The sequence below is a fragment of the Rhagoletis zephyria genome, unplaced genomic scaffold (genome assembly GCF_001687245.7).
Source record: "Rhagoletis zephyria isolate East Lansing unplaced genomic scaffold, Rhagoletis_zephyria_1.1 Rzeph_scaffold_01561, whole genome shotgun sequence".
Taxonomy (NCBI): Eukaryota; Metazoa; Arthropoda; class Insecta; order Diptera; family Tephritidae; genus Rhagoletis; species Rhagoletis zephyria.
Genome location: NW_016158645.1, coordinates 19787 through 41899, shown reverse-complemented (window position 1 = coordinate 41899; position 22113 = coordinate 19787). Strand labels below are relative to the sequence as shown.

Here is a 22113-nt window from a genome sequence, read left to right as displayed (position 1 = left end):
GGTAACCGTTTATATTTAAGCATAAGTCATCAATTTCAATGCCGGATGCATTGTAATTTTTTTTTGGCTGGATTGTGTCTTGTCGGGATTTTGTCTTGTCTGAATAATGTTTTATCTGTATTTTATTTGCTCTGGGTTTTGTTATGTTCGTATTATGTCCTGTCTGGATTTTTAAAAATTGTCTGGATTATGTCTTGTCGGGATCGATTATGGAGTGCTCCCGGGACTTTTATTTATTTTTCGTCTTCTGGTACGTTTTATTGTAAGACCTATTTTATATTAATTACACGAAGATCGACTTATCTCGGCAGCCAGTTTGAAAACGCCCTATCTCAAAACAACTTTTCAAGAACGTCCTATTTCAGAATTTTATTGAAAAACACCCTATCTCAGAATTTGGTTCAATAACGCCCTATCTTACTTCAAAATGTATTGAAAATGTGCTGATATAGGGCGTTTTTGAATCGGCAGCTGAGATAGGGCATTTTTGAAACGAATTCTGAAATAGGGCGCTCTTGAAAAGTTTTTTGAGATAGGGCGTTGCAGACCAGTCCTCATAGAGGAGAGCACGCGAGAAGCTTAAAAAAGCTAGCTATGTAAAAGTTACTGTTTCAAAAATCGCTATGTTAATTTTTTATATATAAAATTTGCAAAAGCTATCACATTGTGATTTTAGTTTTTCATGTTAAAAGACTATTATTTATCCAAATTTTCAGGTAATAAGAAAAGATACAATTTGGATGTTACTTGTTGTCGTAGACGTTTTTTTTTAATTTGTGGCTTATTATCATAAAATCACATAACGCTGTTTGCAAGGGGACTACTCATATCTCCGAGTTCGATTATTCAATTTGATTTTTTAACATCGGCAAGGTTTTTCAGAAAACTAAAACTACGTAAAAGCAAAACTCTTTAATTTGACACCTCATTTTTGAAAAACGAACGAACGATACAGATTTGATGGATATGAGCTATCGTGGCGATAAATATTTAACGCGTTAGATCTCCGAACTCAAGAAGTTTCATTTCAATAAAAGTTCCATATAATTATTAAGAAGAGACGTAAATCATTTTCGTCTTCGTCCGCGAGACGAAAAAAATAAAAGTCCCAGATAATTATTAGAAGAAGAAAAAGTTTTCAATCTAACGATTTTCGTCTCTGGAGACGAAAACCACTTTTCCATTGTTCAGTAATAATTCTACAGCAACATTTACGGCTCTATTCTGTATCAGTGATGAATTCTTGCCACAGTTTTTATTACGGAAAAATATATGAAAAAATTAAAATTTGTCAGTAAAAAAAATGTTTGTCACCGATACAGAATTGGGCTATTAATTTCATTTCTTATAATCGTTGTGGTCTCTGCTTGATGCTGAAAGCAGTACCTAATAAATAATAGGGTGGTTCCGGATTTTGTGCCAATAGTCTTGGTTTTGCATTTGCATTCGCGTTTGAAAATTTTGTGTTTGCTACCATGGCAACCGTTTTAATTTTGTTGTTGTTGTTATTTACAAATGTTCCGAAGATGCATTGCAAGATCCTGAACAGCCCTATTGGATGTATACTCCAAGATCATATTTTTTTTAAGTTGGTATATTTTGTCCTAACTGCGTTCAAAAGTCCGTTTACCACCTCTTTTGCCCCAGAGTTTCACATCTGTTATTGTTATATCATGCGAAATGGCCTTGCACATATCGTAGACTGTAAGTGCCGCCAATGTGACAGCCGTAAGTGCCTCCATTTCCACACCCGTTTGCCCTGTGCACTTTACTCGACCGTAAATTTCCACACTATTTGTTTGCAGATTTAGTTTCGCTTCCACTTTAACTGACGTTAATGTAATGTTGTGACAAAGAGGTATAAGTTCCGAAGTTCGTTTGGCGCCCATTATCCCAGCCAGCTGGGCCACACTGAGTACGTCGCCTTTAATCATGGTGTTCTTGTGTATAAGTTCAGTAATAGCCGATCCCACTACAACTGTGGCACGAGCTTCTGCTTCGCGTTGGCTGCTTTGTTTCTTTGTGACATCCACCATCTGTGCTTTTCCAGACTTATCTACATGAGTTAAATTGTTACCGCTGTTACTATTAGTCGTACAACTATTTGAGTTCGTCGTCCCAAATCTTCGTTTTTGTGCACAATATTTTGTTGCTGACTGTGTGCTAATGAGACTAGTGAAAACAGGTAATGAAATGCCGTTGTGTCCGTTTTGCGAAATGATCCGTTGGTGTGGCTGATTTTCAAAAATTTTGTATTTGTTATATATTTGTGCTTCGCCAATATCATGATGTAAGCGATTTCCTAAAAATTAACCAAATAACCAAATGTTTACGTACTATTTATGTATTGTATATGTATGTATGAAATGTTTTAATGCTTAAGCAAAATTATAATGCGGTGGTTAATTTTATTCTAAACTAACCTTACTGGTATATTTAAGCCATTGTCGTTGGTATGAGAGAGCGCGCATTATTAATATGGTATAAAACTATCCACCGATTAGAATCATTGGACGATTTTCCATTTGTGACAAATTCAACATGCCTGCAATCACGCAAATAAAATGGATGAATCACCCAATGATTACTTATAGATAAAGGATTTCAAAACAACGCATCTATCATTAAAAAGAGATATGCTGTTTCCTTGTGATAAAACAATCACAAACAATAAGACCGAAATATTTACTTACCGGCATGTTGTTTTTTCTTTCGGCTAACTGCTGCTCCGATTAGAGCAATCAGATCCTTTTCAGAACAATTGCCACGTATAGCATCTCGTAGCGAAAATTCTTTGTTTCCAAAAAGGCAAACTTTAATATTACCGTCAGCAGTAAGGCGTAAGCGATTGCAGGTACCACAGAAATGTTCAGTCATCGATGTAATGAAACCCACTTGTCCTTCGAAACCGGGCACGCTGTAAGCTTTTGAAGTATCGTTTGGCCCATTTGGTAAAGGTTGAAAATTCGACCATCTCTTCTGTATAATCTGCAATGTTTCTCTGCAATTATAAAGCAATTGCTTAAACTAATGCAAAGCACCAAATATTTACGCTCCATTTCTCTTTGATATATGTACATACATCCATGTGCATTTTTCTGTTTCTTTTTTTTTTTGTAGTTACTAAAACATATACTGAGTAATATTATACAGGCTTGTCATAAGCATCATAAAATAACATCACTATTACAGAAACAAAACAATAAATTATGCACCTTAATACATACCTATACATACAAACATACTTACTTATAGGAGACCAATCTATCGGTTTGCCATTTATTGCCGGTGAACGGCATATACTCTATAAATCGAACATCCACTGCCCGATCTTTGGTGAATTCAACAAAGTCACAAATCTCATCATCGTTGAAATTGCGCATTAGTACACAATTCAATTTCGGTTTAAAGCCCAATTGTATGGCCAAGTCAATCCCTGCTATAACCCGTTCCCACCCTTTTCGCCGAGTGATTTCTTCGAAACGTTTGGGGCGCAATGTGTCCAAACTGATGTTTACTGCGTCGAGTCCAGCGCGTTGCATTGGTAATAATAGACGTGTTAATACAAGTCCATTAGTCGTTATACCCACATTTTCAAGTCTAGGTATAGATTTTATTTTGGCTGCAATTTATGTATGTATATAAAAAATGGAATAATTAGATTTTTTGTGAAGTGGTTGTTTTAAAGCTTTGACTTTAGATTGCATTATTTGAAACGCTCTTCTGTTCGGAGTATCACGTTGTAGATCCTCCTTAATGCATAGTCGCTTGTCTGCTTACCAATGATGTCAACTATATCTCGGCGTACCGTAGGTTCACCACCAGTTAAACGAATTTTACGAACTCCCTGCTCAACAAATATTCGAGCCAAGTAAAATATTTCATCAGTGGTTAGAAGATTCGATTTTGGCTGTAGTTGTACACCTTCCGCTGGCATGCAGTATTGGCCTAAAAATACATATGTATAAAAGAGTTAAGATTTATTAATAATTTCAAATGTAAAATATGTAAAAATATAAGTTGTATTCACCGAATTGAGCAAGTGGCCTGGCAATCTGGCAAAAGAGCAAATGAGCTCAAGCAACGATTGTTGCCAACAGTCACTTTGGTGAATACCATTATAATTTTTCCATATAAGTATGTATCTACTTATATGTACATACATGTAGTATTTAGGTGCTCTATGAAAGTAATACTCGTATGTACGTTATCTTATCTAACATCCACTTAGTATCAATTGAAATAGTTATTTAATAAGTATTGGAATAAAAATTCAACTAAAATCTATGCATCTCCAAATAGCTCATTCCATTCACTCATAACTTTTTCATTTCTATAATGATTACAAATAAGTCTTGTGAAAATAATTTTTGATTGTGGTTTTCTTCTTACTCACAACGCAAATTACAGCGCTCGGTCAATGAGATCCGCAGATATGTGTGGTGCCGTCCAAATGTGTCTGTCAATGGTTGAATGCTTATCGGCTTAACCTTTAACGAAAAGAAAATATTAAATATTGTACTGATCAACAGTCGAAATAATTGTCATGTTATCTCTTAACTAATCCTGAAATGAGAAACTGGCCACGATTTCTATACTTAAACGGATTTTGAAGTTAATTTGGCTTTTACACAACATATTGGCAATAATCAATGTTATCCGCTCAGTGAGACCGATGGATAAATCATTTCCGTCAATTTACAAACAGCGCAAAACAAGAAAAAAATTGAATTTACACTCGACTCAATAATCATAAAAATAATGTCAAAGAGTAAATAATTATACCGCTAATCCATATTTATACCAAGAAGGATAATTATCTTTCATATTATAATGACATTTCCGTGGTCAGTCTCTCTCACAAGATAAAAACATTCGTTGGGGTTAAATCTGCCTTTTTCGAATTCTTTAATGTTGCTTGTCTGATTTATGAAATGCAGAAAGTCGTAACAAACGTCATCACTGAAATGGTCGTCGTGACTAATATTTTTTTTTATGCATATAAAACGATGTGGGGTGTTGTAATTCGATCAAGTCCACCATCAATCAAAAAGTGATTTTTGTAATTTTTTATAAGTTACGACTTTTTGCATTGCAGTGACGTTTGTTACGTATTTTTTAGCATTTCAGGTGACGATATGTGGCCATTCCACAGTTAACGTAAAAAAAGTGGTGGTTTTCTGAGCGATGTCCTTTAATTTTCCACATAGCCCGACCACATACCGAAGGGCAGATAAATTTAAAAAAAGGCTTGCAAAACGGCCTAAAAACTGTTAAAAATTTATTAATAGTTTTTTTTTTGTAAATATGAACGTGGAATGTGGCAAAAGGTCACCAAATTTCATTATAAGTTGGCCATATTTTTTAAATATTTTTTTGTATGTATGCAAAAATAAGATATTAAAAATTTAACAAATCAAATGGGCTCAAGATGGGCTTGATTTGTGTAATTTATAAATCCATCTCTATCCAGTTTTAGTATGAAATTGGGCTATGTGCAAACTTTGAGCAAATCGAAGTTCTACGGAAAGAAGCTTACTACATTTGATTTGGAATGGCACTCACATGCTTACATTGGACATATTTACTAACCGATTTGGCTTCTCGTTGTACGGGGCTTGGAGTGGCAGCTCTTGCTGTGTTTGTTTTCGCACCCACCGGTGTTTCGTCTAACGGCTGACGCTTTGGCTCAACAACACCTGTTGTGATGCTCGTATAATTTAAACAGGTATTTAATCCGGTATAATATGACGTTTTTATAGCAGCCGAATTTTTTGCAGAACTTACAAATTTAATTATTGAATTCATGACTCTGCTCGTTTAATTGTATACAAATGTATATGTATGTATTTTAATGTCCGGCCAAGTATGCAGTTTGTTGATCTCCGTTTTGTGCAGTTTTTATTGAGTTGTTTGTTGATCCCAATTATTCGCAGTCAATATAATTGTGTAGTTGTAAATATGTACATACAAAACGTAAAGCGCTCCACTATAGACCGATGCTAATATGCAACAACAATTACCTGAGTTATTTAGAACAACAATAACAACAAAAATCATAAAGGCCGAAAACGCATTGATATACTAGCTTATGACTTTTGTTGTTATCTTTACTACAGTACTTTTCGCTTGTTTATAAGCAACCGGCTGTGTGGAATACTAGACGAACACTGAATGTACGAAAACACCACGGAAAGCGGTTGTCATTCGTTAATCAACAAATACGTCAGCATATTTTCGAAAGACTCCCAATGGGTGGCACCTCGCCACCAACAAGGTGTATATTGAATATATTTTGCTCGCCGCAGAGCGTAGTGCAGTAGGCGCTCTACACAACAGACCTCTCGCGCACTTGACTTTGCCTCATTTTTCTTCATCACATGACGTAACACCACTTACTATTTATTTCTCAACAATCTCAATTTTAAATAAATATACATACATACAAAAAATGTTTTGTATTGAACTGGGAGAATAGACCGGAGCGATTGGGTAGCTCCTAGCGATATTACTTGTAGAATAAGTACCCATGAATGCTTCACTTGCAAAATCGATTAACTCCACTTTTTGACTAAATTTGAGTTTCAAAGCATTTGGTATAGTCATAACTTATTATATTTGTAATAACTTTTTAAAATATAAAATCACGTGTTAAGCGTCGTAATGTCTTAAACTCGTAAAATTTTTCAACGTAAAATAACGGTTAATACCTTTCTAGGCAATTTGTAACTTCACCAAAATGTTTTTAAACTAACAGGAAATATTTTATTGACTATTATTATACCCTAAAAATCTTTTAAAAAGCATTGAAAAATTTCTGAAATTTAACGTTATATACCGATTTCAATAATTTTCAACGATTTGCTTTTATGTGGCAAGCACAATAACCATACCGAGTTTGGTACAAATTGGTAGAACGGTTTCCGAGATACATATATGTGATCATAAGTCGGCGGTGCCACGTCCATTTTCCAAAATTTTATCATAAACCATTTCTTGGTAAAGAATTGTTGCAAGCGTAAATTTTTAATAAATTAACTTTAATATTTACTGATTTATCGAAGATTTCGTATTTCTCTAAATTACCATTATATAATTTATGTGGGCGTGCGTGGTTATTGTCCGATTTTAAAAATTTTCGACCATTTGTTATGCTGTGTCAAGGCCAACAACTGTGCCAAATGGAAGAAATTGGTGCAGCGGTTACCAAGATGCACACATGTAACCATAAGTGGGCGTGGCTACGCCAATTTTCCCAAAAATGTATAATATTTTTATTTTTCGTCTAAAAATTATTGTAAATATCAATTTTGAGTGAATAATCTTCATGAAAATATCGCAGTTTTCGTATTTCTGAAAATTACCGTTATATGGAAGGTAGGCGTGGTTATTGTCCGATTTTAGCCATTTTAAATACCATCCGTCCTACGCCCCAAAAGAAGTATACGTACCAAGCTTCGGTAAGATATCGCAATTTTTACTCGAGTTATCGTGTACATAGACGGACGGACGGACGGGCAGACAGTCACCGCTTAATCGAATTCTTCATTCTGATCATTTATGCATACATTTGTATATATCTATCTCGATTCGTTTTGCCTGTTACAAACAACCGTTGCGCACAAGTGCGCTCGGGTATAAAAATAGGCGCTTTTTTTCGGTATAGAACAATCCTAGGCGGTGAGAGATAAAAATTGCGACATTACTTTTTCCACATTAATTTTTGGACCACCCTAATGTACATACATATGTATGAACGAAAAAGCCACTCATTCGAATGATTTCGAGAGTGAAAACATATCCATCCACCTCGCCATGTTGCCCTTTACAACTGCGGAAGAGTTACAAATCTCTAGCTCAGAGTGAAAAGTTGCCAAGTTCACTCCTTAAGAAAAGTTAAATGTCGTTGAAAGAAGCAAGAAATATTAAAAATGCATCGTTTCGAAAAAAATTTAATAGCCCAAAGAAGGCATACAACAACCCTACTGATTTATATGGACTTTTTTTGCTTTGAAAAATTTTGCAAACCAAATTAAGAAAATGGTATCGTAAAATTTGAAATAACCGAACCCCCCATTTTCACTCTTAGCTAGCGATATGTATGGAGTAGGTACATATGCAAGTATATATGTCATACATATGTACATACATATTTACATATGTACATACGGTATCGGTCATATCAATAGCACCCCATTTCAAAGTGATATTGTTGGCCACTTATGCATATTTTTTTTATTTCCAAGAATTTCAAATTAAAATTCAGTTCATTCTCTAACAAAACCCAAGTTTAAAACTTTGTAGAAAACTAAACCTTTTCGAACTTTTTCTCAGTTAGTGTTAGAATTTTTTTGAGTACACAGTAGCGTGGTCCGAAAATCCGCCTTTTTAGAATTTTGATTGGTAATAGCAAAAATATGGTTCATTATGCTCTAAAAAAATCTGTGTCAAAGATGGAAATTTTTGGTCAATATCTTAGGCTCGCCCGAGTCCATCATAGTTCAAGTGCTAAACAAATTTTTTCTTAGCCTATCCCGATTCTCTACAAAAAAGGACCGTACACCCAATTATGTAGGACTAATACTTTCGAAGATAATTGCAATTTTATTAAAAAAATGTATTAATTAATTTTTTATTTTTTGAGCACATTGAACTTTGATGAGCCTAAGAAATTAACCAAAAATTTTCAGCTTTCACACAGATTGTTTTTAGAGCATAAAGAACCATATTTTTGCTATTAAGGTTAGTATTCTGTCAACAGCCGTGACATTTCACATGAAATTTCGACACAGTCAAACGTGAAGTATAAAATAAATAAATAAAAATAAATTTTCAATCAAACTGATTTGTGTAGTTCAGGTAAATATTTTGGAGACTGTTTTAATATATCCTATCTTATTATATATTTTTTAGCTTTTCTACATTCTGAGAAGTTGAGAGAATGAATTCTAATATTCTTTTTTGGAGTCACAATGTGCCCATACCGGCTGTACCGATTTCTTTGAAATTTCGGACACAGACTTTCCAAGCATGGTTATAGGCTAAAACAAAACCGATATCTACCGGGGGTGTGGAACCTCCCATACAAACCGAATTTTTCATAGAGCATATCTCTGGACGTATTTGTGGTAGAGTCCTGGAACTTGGTATGGATATATGTATATGAAGTCAATCTTAAGCGCATGGAAAAATATGGGTTTATTGGAAAATGCGGCATGGCACCGTGGAATAGAGGTAAATGAAACCAATCCCAAACCTATGAAAAATGGGGGTATATGAAAACGATCTCGCAGCCTTTGTAAAGAGCTAGTAAAATTCTGGTGACGCATAGATACCTCTGGAAGCATTTACCTAGAATACTGAGATGAGGTATATTTCCAATGGAAATATGTACAGAAAAACGGGCAACTTGTACTTTATTAGACTACATTTGGAACAGTATACTCAAAAAAATTCTAACACTTCTGAGAAAAAAGTTTGAAATTTGTATGAAAATTTGTTACATTATTTTATTATTAAGTTTAAATCTGTATTTTTATTGAAAATTCTTAAAAATAAATAAATAAATAATATCATTTTGAAATGGGGTGCTATTGATGTGGCCGATACTGTATGTGTACGTTCAAATTCACACCTTTGCATGAATAACGCCACATCTCAAATACAATTTTTTTGAGTTAGGTATACAGAAATGACCGCCGCCTCTTCTTCTATGTTGTGTAAAAATATCATTGCTGTATTGATCAACAATAGCTCATTAGAAGAAAGTATGTATTCATTTTTACTATGGAAGTACATACATACATACATATATGTATGTAAATTCAAAATTTTAAAGCCGGTTTTCTCGAGTTTTTGGTATTTTGAGATGTGACATTGTTCATGGAAAGGGGCGATATGCACAATTAATGTATGTATTTTGATATGGATATGTATGTACATACATACATACGTACATATGTACATACATTCACAAGAGAATCGCGCATATCAAACACATCCAGTATGGCCCACATGTGCGGAGTTCCTCTACTATTTGTTTATCCCGGTGGCTATGTGCAACAGTTTTAAAATTTTGTTCAACCAAGACACTCGTTGGGCGCATATCGAGAGACGACCGCGGCATTTGCGTTGTAGTGATTTTACTTTTGCTTCATTTTACTTAGAATTTTATCTGTCGAAGGAATACAAAATGCACTTGAAGCGTTGGAATATAAAAAAATTAACCCTTTACGGTTGTGGATTATTGATTCTGTATATTTTAATCGCGAGTAGATATCGCAAGTATAAGATTGATGCGATGATTGGCAATAGTAAACCGGAAGAGGTCTGGGAGTATGTGGCAGATTTTAGTAAAATGCGTTCACTCAATCCGACTATGTAAGTAAAAGCTATATGTACATATATATCGCACACGATCTTCAAAAGTGACACAACTCAAAATTTGGCATTTTTGAAATTATGCACTAAAAATGTATTTATGTTACCCTTAAGCAAAGGCTGGAGAAAATTTTTGTTGCAATTTATTGAAAACACCTAAGGCATAGTCTCGCTTGCCCATACGATTAACATGTGCTACGAAATAGTTTTATTGCATTTTCTGACGAACGTGTAATTTTGAGTTGTGTCACTTTTAAAGATCGTTTGCGATATGTACATGCATAAATGTGTGTTTATACATACATGTACATACATACATATATATATATACATATACATACATATATCGTCGTTTAAAGAACAAAACCGTGTATCGTCATTCTGCAAAACCGCGTAACTGACACTGGTTGCCAAAAATTGGATTTGCTCACACAAACTCTTGGCTCAATCCTTATCCATTCGGTTTTGCATTTTATTGATACGCGATTTTGTACTTTAAACGACGATATATATATATACATATATGTATATATGCATAAATACAAATTTAAAAGATCTGCGCAGAGCACGCCACACACATACTGTTGATGTATGCACATTAGGGTGGTCCAAAAATGCATGTGAAAAGGTAAATTCGAAATTTGTATGCCCCCACCACCTAGGATTGTTCTACACCGAAAAAAAAAAAATATTTTAAATTTAAGAGATATTTAGAGGTCGCTCGATGCGCTCAAAAATTTTCATGTATTTTATACGGGAAAAACCACGTTTCGTAGAAATGCTCTAGAATTCTTGAAAATCAATACTTTTGTTAAACCGCTCCTGAATTTTGCGAAGTGGAATTGTCATTTTGAGTACATTCTCTTATCGGATCTCTCTTTCTTTTTTTAATATATCGACCATGGCACAGTTCCATAAGTAACGTAACTATTCTTCTTACCGTTTTTCTGGTAGGCTGTAGGTGTGTTTTTGGTTAGTGTATTGGTGTTTTTGGTTCAGTGTGTTAGTGTTTTTTTAAATAAATTGTAATAGAAATGGAAGAAATTGTAATAGAAATGGAAGAAATTGTAATAGAAATTAAAGAAATAGTAAAAGACAAGAGCAAATGCCAAAAAATAGGTGATCTCTGCATTTTGTTTATAATTATTTCCCATACATTAAATTGGTATTCGGGTATAATTTTCACTTCCGTTATCACAAACAATAGTATATTGCATGATACAAAAATTTAAAGGTTAGAAGAGCACGCCAATATGACTCCAAGTTAGAAGTCATATTAGAATTTGAAATATGGTGCTTTCTCAGACTTAAAAAAATATATTCTTTATAATTCTGATTATTAATACACTTTTACTTAATACTTTTGTTCAACTCCGAATTTATAACTCCAAAAGAGTCCGAAATGAGTCAGTCTGATTGACTGGTCTCGTGGTGAAATTAAAAACAGGTGAAGTAATAAAACAGCTTTTTTTCCGACATTCGGGTATCTTATAGAAATTGTTAACGGCAAATTTTCAAACAAGTATCAGATCTTTCTTTTCGCTCTAATTATCACACCTGGTACAATTTTGCCATGGACTGGCCTTAGAATCATATTTATGACGAAAGAAAGACTCATTCTAGACTCATACAGGCATGTTCTGAAATTCGAAAATTTGAAATCGACTCGATTTCGATAATTTTTTCGTTGGCTTTTAACCCAAAAGTTTACAAGTTTCGCATTAAAATGATTTATTTTATATCGCTGTTGCTTCTTTTATGGTTTTCAATTAAAATATTCACTCTTTTCATCAGAAATAATTAAAAAATATTTGGCAAATCAAGGCGGTTTCAAAGTGTCGAATTTCAGAACATGCCCGATAAACTCTGAGCACTCAGAAAATTGTTTAAAGAGTTATTTTTTACTTTTTCTTTGACTAAAAAAACAAAAGCCAAGTTTGACCAAAAAACTTTAAATTTTGACTAAAAACATATCGGTGAAAAAATAAAAATTATTTATTGCCTCTTTTAAAAAAAGCATAATAGTACGGTCCCTGAAATATACATTTCCTTTCTAATCAACTTCAAATTAACTTATAGTTTATCTCCTGCACTTATAGTTTCCTGCAGGGTATGTTTTTAGTACAGTACGCTTAATATTTAGTATATCGTCGATGTTTTTGCAAAACCGTCTATCTTACGGCACTCAAATTTTATAGGAGAGCGAAAAAAACGGGTTTTCTTTGAAGGTATTGCCTTTATAGGCGGTATTTTCTCTAGCTATTATTTTACAAAAAATACAACAAATATGTTGTTTTAATAACGATTTTAAGATCTTTATGCATAAATCTCGATGCCTGGAATTCAGGGTTAACAAATCAGGTTTTTCGCCACAACGGCGATTTAGGCGGTTTTGCATAAACATCGACGATGTAGCTTAAATATAGCATTGGCACATTAAGTTAAACTTTTGGCAAATAAAATAAATTTTTAGGCAAATAAAATGAAACTCTTCTGTAGTACTAAACAGTGCCTGAAAAACTGTTGTTGTTGCAGCGGCTAACTGGTACTTGCTTTATTTAATGTAGTTTTCATGGTTAATTTTCTTTGCCTAAAGTTTAAATTTATTTGCCCAAAGTTTGGGTCTATTTTCCAAAAGTTTAACTTAATGTGTCAATGCTATACTTGCACAATGGATTTATCAAAAAAAAAAATAAAAAATTTAACATTACATAAACCATAGAAATATAGCCACTACTGGTCAAAATAAGGCGAGTCTATTACTTTTGCCATCAGTATAAGTAATACATTGAAATAGAAGAAAATTATTATAAACATACATATGTATATACATAATGCTTATATTTTTCGCCTTCTACAAAATAGCTTGGACTTCAAAATTATCGCCGACAATGGACATGCACATGAATGGCGTTACACAGTCGTATACACGGAGCGTTTATCGCACTGGCCCTATTGGTTGAATACGGCGAAAGCAGATTATATTGTTACTAAGACTATGCCAGGAGTGGAGCCCGCCATTTATGCGATCGAGTCCAATCACAAGACTTGCTTCTTCAAAGGCACCTATTGTTGTAAGTTCCGGTGCACGCGCTTATTAAAAGGTGTCCCATAATTTACGCAAGATTTTCATTAAATAGAAAACACAGTTTGTTTCACAACATGATGACTTCGTTCGTCATAACTGCCGCATTTGGGGTTCAAAGAACACATTTGTGAATGTCGAAAAACAAATGTGCGAGTTTTCAGCTGGCGTCGTAATTGCTCCATATTTTTTTTTTTTTATGTAGGAAAAATTCGTATAGGCGCGTATTTTCCTGTAAACCTGGGGCAATCCTTTCCCCGAAGGGCTATTCCAGACATAAACCTATCATTCATATTTAGAAAAGCAATTGTGAAACAAACTGTGTTTTCTATTTANCAGGCTAGCTCAGCGCAAGTTCTGAACCAGTTTGATTTGCTGCAGGGAACCTACACTAAGTATTGTTTCGGGCGTATTTATTTCGTGATTTTTTTGTAGCACCGTGTTATAGGACACATTCGGAAAACAACTTGAGTTGCATTCGGCCATTTTGCTTTTTAAGCACCGAACTTTTCCTCCAATTTGTGGCGCACGTCTTGATGTCACACAAAATGGATGGAACTCGGTTTTATGTCGCCTGCGAACGGCAAATGGGTTTTTATGAGAAACTTTTTTAAGGCAGAAATTCAATCGGATTTTCGGCATGCCTGCNTTTTTTTTTTTTTATGTAGGAAAAATTCGTATAGGCGCGTATTTTCCTGTAAACCTGGGGCAATCCTTTCCCCGAAGGGCTATTCCAGACATAAACCTATCATTCATATTTAGAAAAGCAATTGTGAAACAAACTGTGTTTTCTATTTAAGAAATTTGAATGTTGCATAAATTACACGGTGTTACAAAAAAAAAAAAAACGCGAAATGAAATTAGCGATAATCTAATAATTGTATTGATATATGTACATTTTCGAAACATATTTGATTTTTAAAAGGACGAAAAGTAGTCAAGCTGTTAATAGATAAGTGCAACATGCAAAATAACGTTAAAAAATTAAACCTCTTTTCAAGTTATACTGGGCCCTAGCTANTTTTTTTTTTTTAGAGGTTGTTTGGACTATTGATCGTATTAAGCATAGCAATAATCAGTCAATTTTTACTGATAATGAAATTTTAATTGAATTACCAGTAAAATCTTACTGATTACGGAAAATATAGCAGTAATCAGTAATTAGCAATAATGATAATTAAATCTCATTTGCATTACTACTAGAGACGAATTTAAGTAATTATTACAGGTATTTTCAAATTAAACTTCATAATTATTTTACAGTACACTCGACAAGCGAATTTAAATGCACCGCCTCCGGCAAGGACACCTATTGCAGCGAACATATACAGTATCAGTGTCCACCATTTCTGAGTGAAGCCTGTCGTCGCGAATTAGAATATCAGCGCCAAGCAGTTATGCACAATTTGACTGCAATTTTCAGTAAAAACAAATATTCCAACTAACGAATTTCAATTCATTTACGTATTCCATTTATTTCAATCACTTCGAGTTCGGCAAATATTTCAATCTAAACATTTGATTTTAATTTACACTGGAGTGTAAACACATATGTAAATTTAAAATTTTAAAACTCAATAATAAAACTAATTAATATATTTATGTATTTAGTTTCTATATGAATGTATCTAAAATTTTCAATTAAAATGTTTTCATATGTATATGTTAATACATATGTATGTACGTATATGCATATGGAGATACATGCATACATACATATGTAGCCTACACCGGCCAATGTTTTAAAACTTGTACTCAACAGTTACATATGTATGTATTGTACTGACGATGGGGTATTTCAAAATTCCATCGCTACTTTGAACTAATCGTGTTCGTATCTCTTTAATTAGATTCTAATAATTATAAAAATCTGTGTGCATTTACGATAGAATTGAATAAAGGTACATTAAAACTGTCTAAATTGTTTAAATACATGCAGGTTAATTTGATTAATGTGCATACATACATGCAGATTTATCATATACACAGCGTATCTCATCTCAGCGCATCTCATCTCAGTTTTTGAAGGACAGCTCCAGACAACGTCTTTTAAGACGCTTAGCAATTGCGCTCCTGGTATGCTTCCTAGCACGCATTTCTTGCAGATCTACATTCGATTGAGAGGCATTTTGCGTAGCATTTTTCTGAAACCATTTGGTGAGTTTTGTCGATTGTGTTGATCTATTTTTCGGTGATCTGCGCGCTAGCGTCCCTGAAAACTGCGTTTGTACGCGTTTGCTGGGCGTACGCTCGTCCAGAGATGTCTCCGTTGGTGTCAGTTGGGTCGAACCGATAAGATAATTAGTAATTTTATTGTGCTGTGTTAGTTGTTGGCTCCGAGCTGCTGTTTGAACGGGCGATATTTCTCCATTAGAATTGATTCGCATCACACTGCCGAAAGCATCATTATTTGTAATTTCAAATATTTCCTCGTCCACCATCGGACCGCTTATTATTTGAGTGGTGGTACTATTAATGATTTGCTTTTGCTTAGGTTGGTCCTGGTTTTGTACTTGCTGCAGTTGAGCGGCATTAGCAGTGTTTGGTAATGACGGCATCACTGGTTGACTTCGTCTCGTCGCCCTTTTTACTAGTTTGTCGTCTACTGATTTCTTCGATGACTGCTTGTTTTGTGTTTTATTAGTGGCATCTTCGGTATGGGGATCATCAAACATTTTTTCAAGAATATTCAAGCAAGATCGGCCCCGACTCAGGACGACTTTTGGTTTATTTTGTTTGCCGTTGGAATTGTGTGCGTTCTGTTGCTGCATTTGTTTGACCTCGGAGCCAAATATCTTGAAGCCTTTAAAAGACTCAACTCCATCATTTCCATCCGCGGCAGGTTGTTGTGTGCAAGTCAATCCAAGGTCTGTGCTAGCACTAAATATATCAGGTGATTTCCGGTGTATACGTTGCTGTTTAGCTAACAGTTCACCGAATGTGGGCGTTGTAGACAATTCAGCTAATCGCTCGCGGTCTGTTGTAGGACGCTTCAGTGACTTCTTTTGCTTGAGTGCCCGAGTTCTACGACTCTGTGCAGATTGTTGTGACGATAGAGAGCCATCTTCTGTTGAACTGGATAATATAACAATCTGTTGGTTTTTATTATTTGCGTCTGGCGGAGGTATGAATACTACTTCAGAATCAGTAAAACTACTTGGTGTAGGTAATATTTTAGCTTCGGAATTGCGTATGACTTTGATCGGTGTTGGTGGTCTCAAGAAAAGGTTATCTGAATGCGTGTCTGCAATTACTTTTTGGCCACATTGCATATCCTCTGTCGTATCGGAGAATGGAAGTATAGCCGAGTCTGTTACGTTTGATACTTCGTCAGAAGCAGCTATTATTTTTTGTCTTTTTGCATTAGTATATTCATCCTTTCGTACTTTTTCAACAACACCTATTTCCAGCTCTTCATGAATATTTTTTCTTTTCTTACCACTGGCAGCTTTTTCCGTTTTCGTTGATTTGGAAACATCTCCTTGTTTGTCTTTGGTACCGGTGCTGCCAGAATTTTGTGCCACTCCTCTTCCCCTTTTCTTCCCTTTTCGAATACTATCTAAGGAAAGAGGCGACGTCATATATTTACTTCTTGAACTATCTGAAGACCGAGTCTGACGCTGCATGCCTCGGGTATTCCGCGAAGTTGGTGTCTGTAAAATTTCCATTCGTGAATTCGTTTTTGCCCTATTTTTTAATTTTTGAGTACCTTTAACACTTGGCGTCGAAGAACTGAGCGATTTATTGCCACTGTTTCGTTCTTTCTTGGCAGTATTTTTTGAAGAAGCCGCAGACGCTAGAGATACTGAACGGTTCGCCTTACAGGGTGACGCAGAATATTTGTCTTTAGTACGGATTATTTTATCACACCTCAGCTGTCTCAATCGCCTTGTAGGAGTTTCGCTTACATCTTGTTTGGACTTAACGACATTTTGACTAATTTCATTACTTTCCACCTTTTCATTCGCCGCCCTTCTACCACGCTTTTTGGGAGTTTCGCTTACATCTTGTTTGGACTTAGCTACCTTTTCATTTTTAGTATCCGCCTTTTCATTATCCGTCTCCGTATCACGCGTTTTAGGTTGCTTTACTTCACACCGCTTTCTTGGAGAAAGATTTTTCTCGTTTTGAAGATTAGTGTCCTTAGATGACAACTTTTTTTTGCTTAGAGTCTCTTTATCCGTCTTTGTTTGATCAATCATTCGCCGTCTTGTTGGTTTCAACTCTTTTCCAGTATCGGTTGCTTTTGCTTTCTTGTTACTTCCATTGTAAATGCGCTCCATACGCTTTGATTCCCGACGTTCGATTGTATTAGCTTTGGCCTCATGCGACTTGGGCCGTATATCGACTGGATCATGCGTCTTAGAAACTTTATCCTGCTTCTTTTCTGAGTTATTTTGTATTTGTCGTGCCACTGCAGAATTTTTATTTTTTGAGTTTTCATTTATAATCGATTTAGAGGGACCCTCTTCGGGTTCCTCGGGTGTCTTTTTATCTAAAGTGTCTTTACAATATTCAAATTTTGTCTTTTTTACGTTAACTTGGTTCTCTATTACATCCTTTGTGTTGTTAATTTGTTGTGTAGTTATAATGTCAGGTGTCTTTTGATTATCGATTTTATTTGTAGGAGATCTTGGAGTTGAATGGCATTTATCATTTTTTCCTTCAGAATGGCTTATTTCCTTTTTAGCGGTACTAATATATTCTTCTGACCCTCGGTCATTTGAAAGATCAATAAATTCATAAACATCAGGCTCGACGCTTGGAGGCATTATAGTTGGATAATTTAATAAGTCAACCACCTCCTCTGCTTCATCACTACTACACGATTCCGAATCTATTAGAAGCGGCGGCATAATGATTGCATCCTCTGATGTTTCATTGTTTTCACTATTTAAAGATTGGCCCTGCCGCGCATCTATAATTCCTAATATCTCACGATCCAGCGCCAGCGCTTGATTGAAAAGTTCTTCCGTCGCCGTTTCGGAGTTTGCGTTCACGTTGTTGGTATTGTCGTTCGATTTTTGTGAACTGTTCGAACTGCTTATTGTATGCCATAACTCTAAACTGATTTTATATCGATCCAAATCCACTAGTGGTAACTCATCTTCGAACTGATGTCTATATCGCCGCAATCGAAAATCTCTATAGAAGATAATAAAATATTTAGTAGCTGTCTATGAAACATTGAAGAGTTGTGGCTGCTTCATATTAATATACATATATTAGGGCGCAACAATTTTGTTTCACTATACGCGTATAGCATAGGATTCTATGTGTAATTCTAAGCAAATTCGCCGAAGAAACGATGAGTCTAAAATCAGTTTGGAGTTTGCCAAATTACGAAAATAAGTGTCGAAGGAAATGTTGCACCCTCTGGTGGAAGTTTCAAGAAAAAGATAAGTGCAGAAATGGAGTCCTCTTACCATAAAACTCCTTTTAGCATTTTTTTATACAAAGTTTAAGCACTTTTTTACGACACTACATCAAAGTGCTAAGAAAGCTATTTTCGCACTTTGGCAACCCCAAGGTTTCTTCGGCAAATTTGCTTAAAATTACACGTGGACTCCTTCTGTGATATACGCACATAATCGAAAAAATCTCCCATACAAATTGATACGCCCTAACATACATGGTTTACAAGTAACTTCAATTGGTATGGGGTTCAACCACATTTTAAGAGCTACTGTTGGAAATATAATAATTGAAATAATAAAAAAATAATAATTTTCTTACTTGCAATAATCACTTATCATTTCCCGTTTTAAGAAATATTGTTCCAGGTCACATGTTTTATTAAGTACATCCTTGGAATCTGGCAGTTTATACTTGGCTTCGAAAGATTTAAACTGTTCATATTGATGTTCCAAGCGACCTCCCAAACGTAACGAATTATGCAACAATTTCAAATCGGCCTGCAATCAGAAAAGTAACAAAACCATATATAAAATCCTACTTATTGATAACTAATACATGCTATTTACCGTGACGTCAATACTCGATATTAATAAGTTGACCTTATGTTCGTAGTTACTCAACAGCATGGACATGCAGAAGTTATTATTCATCATTTGTCCTCTGTTGTCGACGATAATGTAATCAAAATTAAATTTGCTCCCAACGACAGTCGAACGTAGAGTACTCCATTTGGCAATAATTATATTGGGAGGAGGATCTAAGATGCCTATGTAGTAGAGAAAATACAAATAGGTATGTGTACGTACATAGATATGCTTTTATGAAATATGACGATAAAATAATACAAAATTTGTAAATATGACGTCCATTACTGCTCGTAGCACATAAGAGTGCAATTAGAATGATATATGTATATATATATATATATACATGTGCATTTAAAGTCAATGCTGCAATTAAATTTAAGCGAGCGGAGTGCAGCTAGTATTTTCAGAAAACATGTGCATTTTATTTTTAACTTTGCGGTATAATCTATGAAAACTAGACATGCATAATATATGTATGTGTGTATGTATGTAGAAATCTTACTTGATCCTAAAACACCAACAGACAGTTTTGTAAGTACTTCGAAATGAAACTGCCAACCCGTCACAAAGTCATCATCGTTTTGAACAACTATAAGACAATTCTTGTTCTTGGCTATCGCCCCTAGATATACTGTCGTGGCCACACATTTTCCCAAGCCGCTCTCGTCGTTCAATATGCAAAAATCTCTATTAGCCAAATGACGGTGTAAAAACCGCAACGTCTCAACTTGGAAATCCTTAAGGTATTGTATTATGTGACCTGGTATTTGTACTTTTTCCGATAAATCCAAAGGCTCTGGCGCACTAGTGGCCACAAAATGATACATTGCTGGTTTACACTCCCCCACCACGATTCACCCCTCTCTCCACTTCGTCGTTAATGCCAGCTATGTCCGCGTATTAGTCGCCGATCGTGTTAATGTAATGCAACGAAATGTATAAAGCAACCAATATGTACAGCAACTTGATGTAAAAGAATATCACAAACATAGAGAATGGCCCAATAAAAAGTGTATTTGGCGTATCGAAGTATTCTTGAGTAACTCTGGCACTTGTGAAATATTGCATGTGTGTAATTTGCTATTTTTCCGTATATTAAAAACTTCTAAATCTGCCAAAATATGTTCCCTCCAAAGGTATTTGCCTTATTGGGTCAGCGTGACAGCGCAGGGTCACTGAACTGTAATGTAGCCCATGGACGAACCAATTTTAAATTTTATCTATGCCACCGTCTAGGAGTGTTATTCAGCTTGTTATAAGCTTTGTTTTTGTGTAGACAAAAGGTTGAGCCTGGTTTTGTTTTGAAAACCGAAATATGCACCCAAAGCAAGGAATTTTGATGAGGAAAGCAACTTGATGGCGGGGTTATTGATATTGCCAGTTTTTGACAGTTAAATTGGCCCAGCCACGGCGAATATGAATTCGCCTGGTCCCAACAGAAATTCGCGCAAAAAAGTGCTGCCATATTTGTGACGAAACAAATGTCATGAAATAACATAACGCAACACCGAAAGAATACAAGATTGCGCTGATTGATGCCAAAGAACGTTCTTTACGTTCTTTGCTTGTTCTTACGTGATCTTGTGTCTTTCGTCCATGACGTCCTCGCAGATTTGTCGATGGAGAGAGCTGAGTAGGCATGAGTAACTATGTGCGGCGCGGCGCAACCGCGTTAACACCGTAGCCGGAATTTCCGCGCCAACACCAATATAAAAAAACACATGAGACACATAATTCCCCTTCATTCTTTGAAAATTACACTCACTTTTGCTTTTGAGTGGTGAGAACGCCAGAAACTTATGTATCATGGCAAATTTAAAGCCTTTAGTCAAGAATGATAAAAATATCGTGGCATTTACTACATTCCTAGCAGTTAAATTCGGTTAGAAGTAGAAGCGTTGCTTAGCGCCGAAACTTAAAGAAATAATAGATTTGACACCACTGTATTGTGTATGATACTGTATAACAATGGGTACTGTGTGACGCTCACCATAAAAATTGCGCTATTACGTCACATTGATAATTGCGTTCCCATGAACCAAAAATACAAGATCACGCAAGAACCCGTGGTTGTATTTGTAACTGGTTTTGAGAAAAAAGTTTGGGAAAACGGCTTCGTCGGCTGAGCATTTGTTTACATCACAATTGGAGTATCCAAGCAAATGCATACGGCAGCAATTCATAGCAATTATGTATGACTCATATTTGTGATATTTTGTACTTTGATGTTAAGTATTTTTGGGGGGCTCCGGGTAACTTAGGGTTTACACCGGACAATATTGTCAAGACAGTTATATCAAAATGATGTGTTTGTTGTAATATGAATTCGCCGTGTTTACAACAAACACATCATTTTGACATAATTGTCTTGACAATACTGTCCGGTGTAAACCCTAAGTTAATCTAAGTTTAAACTGCCGCCTGTTACACGATCAATACAAATCGCGAAATTTGGATCGTGATCCATATTGATGGATCGTGAGTGTGTGCTAAATGTTCAATATTTATCGCGTCAGTATTTGCATAATTTTTGTGCTGCACGCTTATTATGCCGCAAGAAAATATTTATATTTTGTTCCAATAATTTAAAGATAATGCATTCCATTATTCTTTTAAAATTAAATAATTTAAATGCTTTCAATT

At 35.1% G+C, this 22113-nt stretch overlaps 2 protein-coding genes across 9 annotated transcripts; one reads left to right on the top strand and one right to left on the bottom strand.

The window, feature by feature from the left end:
- Positions 1 to 1271: 1271 nt before the first annotated feature.
- Mocs1 (Molybdenum cofactor synthesis 1) lies at positions 1272 to 20468 on the bottom strand. 8 transcript variants are annotated; one of them, XM_017618133.1, is made up of 7 exons: positions 6123 to 6803; positions 5593 to 6023; positions 4397 to 4490; positions 3781 to 3948; positions 3250 to 3622; positions 2694 to 3001; positions 1272 to 2302 (listed from the first exon to the last, which is right to left on the bottom strand). In XM_017618133.1, exons 2-7 carry the CDS (start codon positions 5806 to 5808, stop codon positions 1605 to 1607), a joined length of 1857 nt encoding a protein of 618 aa, XP_017473622.1. In that variant the 5' UTR covers positions 5809 to 6023; positions 6123 to 6803; the 3' UTR covers positions 1272 to 1604. The 8 variants fall into 8 exon arrangements, 7 of the variants coding, with proteins under 7 accessions (XP_017473622.1, XP_017473623.1, XP_017473621.1 ...); XM_017618134.1 differs by having other exon boundaries at positions 5593 to 6002; XR_001847753.1 differs by adding an exon at positions 2424 to 2545 and having other exon boundaries at positions 2213 to 2302; positions 5593 to 6803.
- On the top strand, positions 9987 to 15380 carry LOC108364451 (uncharacterized). The gene is made up of 3 exons (XM_017618136.1): positions 9987 to 10380; positions 13246 to 13454; positions 14729 to 15380. The coding sequence occupies exons 1-3, from the start codon at positions 10055 to 10057 to the stop codon at positions 14908 to 14910; spliced, it is 717 nt and encodes a 238-aa protein (XP_017473625.1). The 5' UTR covers positions 9987 to 10054; the 3' UTR covers positions 14911 to 15380.
- Positions 20469 to 22113: the final 1645 nt, after the last annotated feature.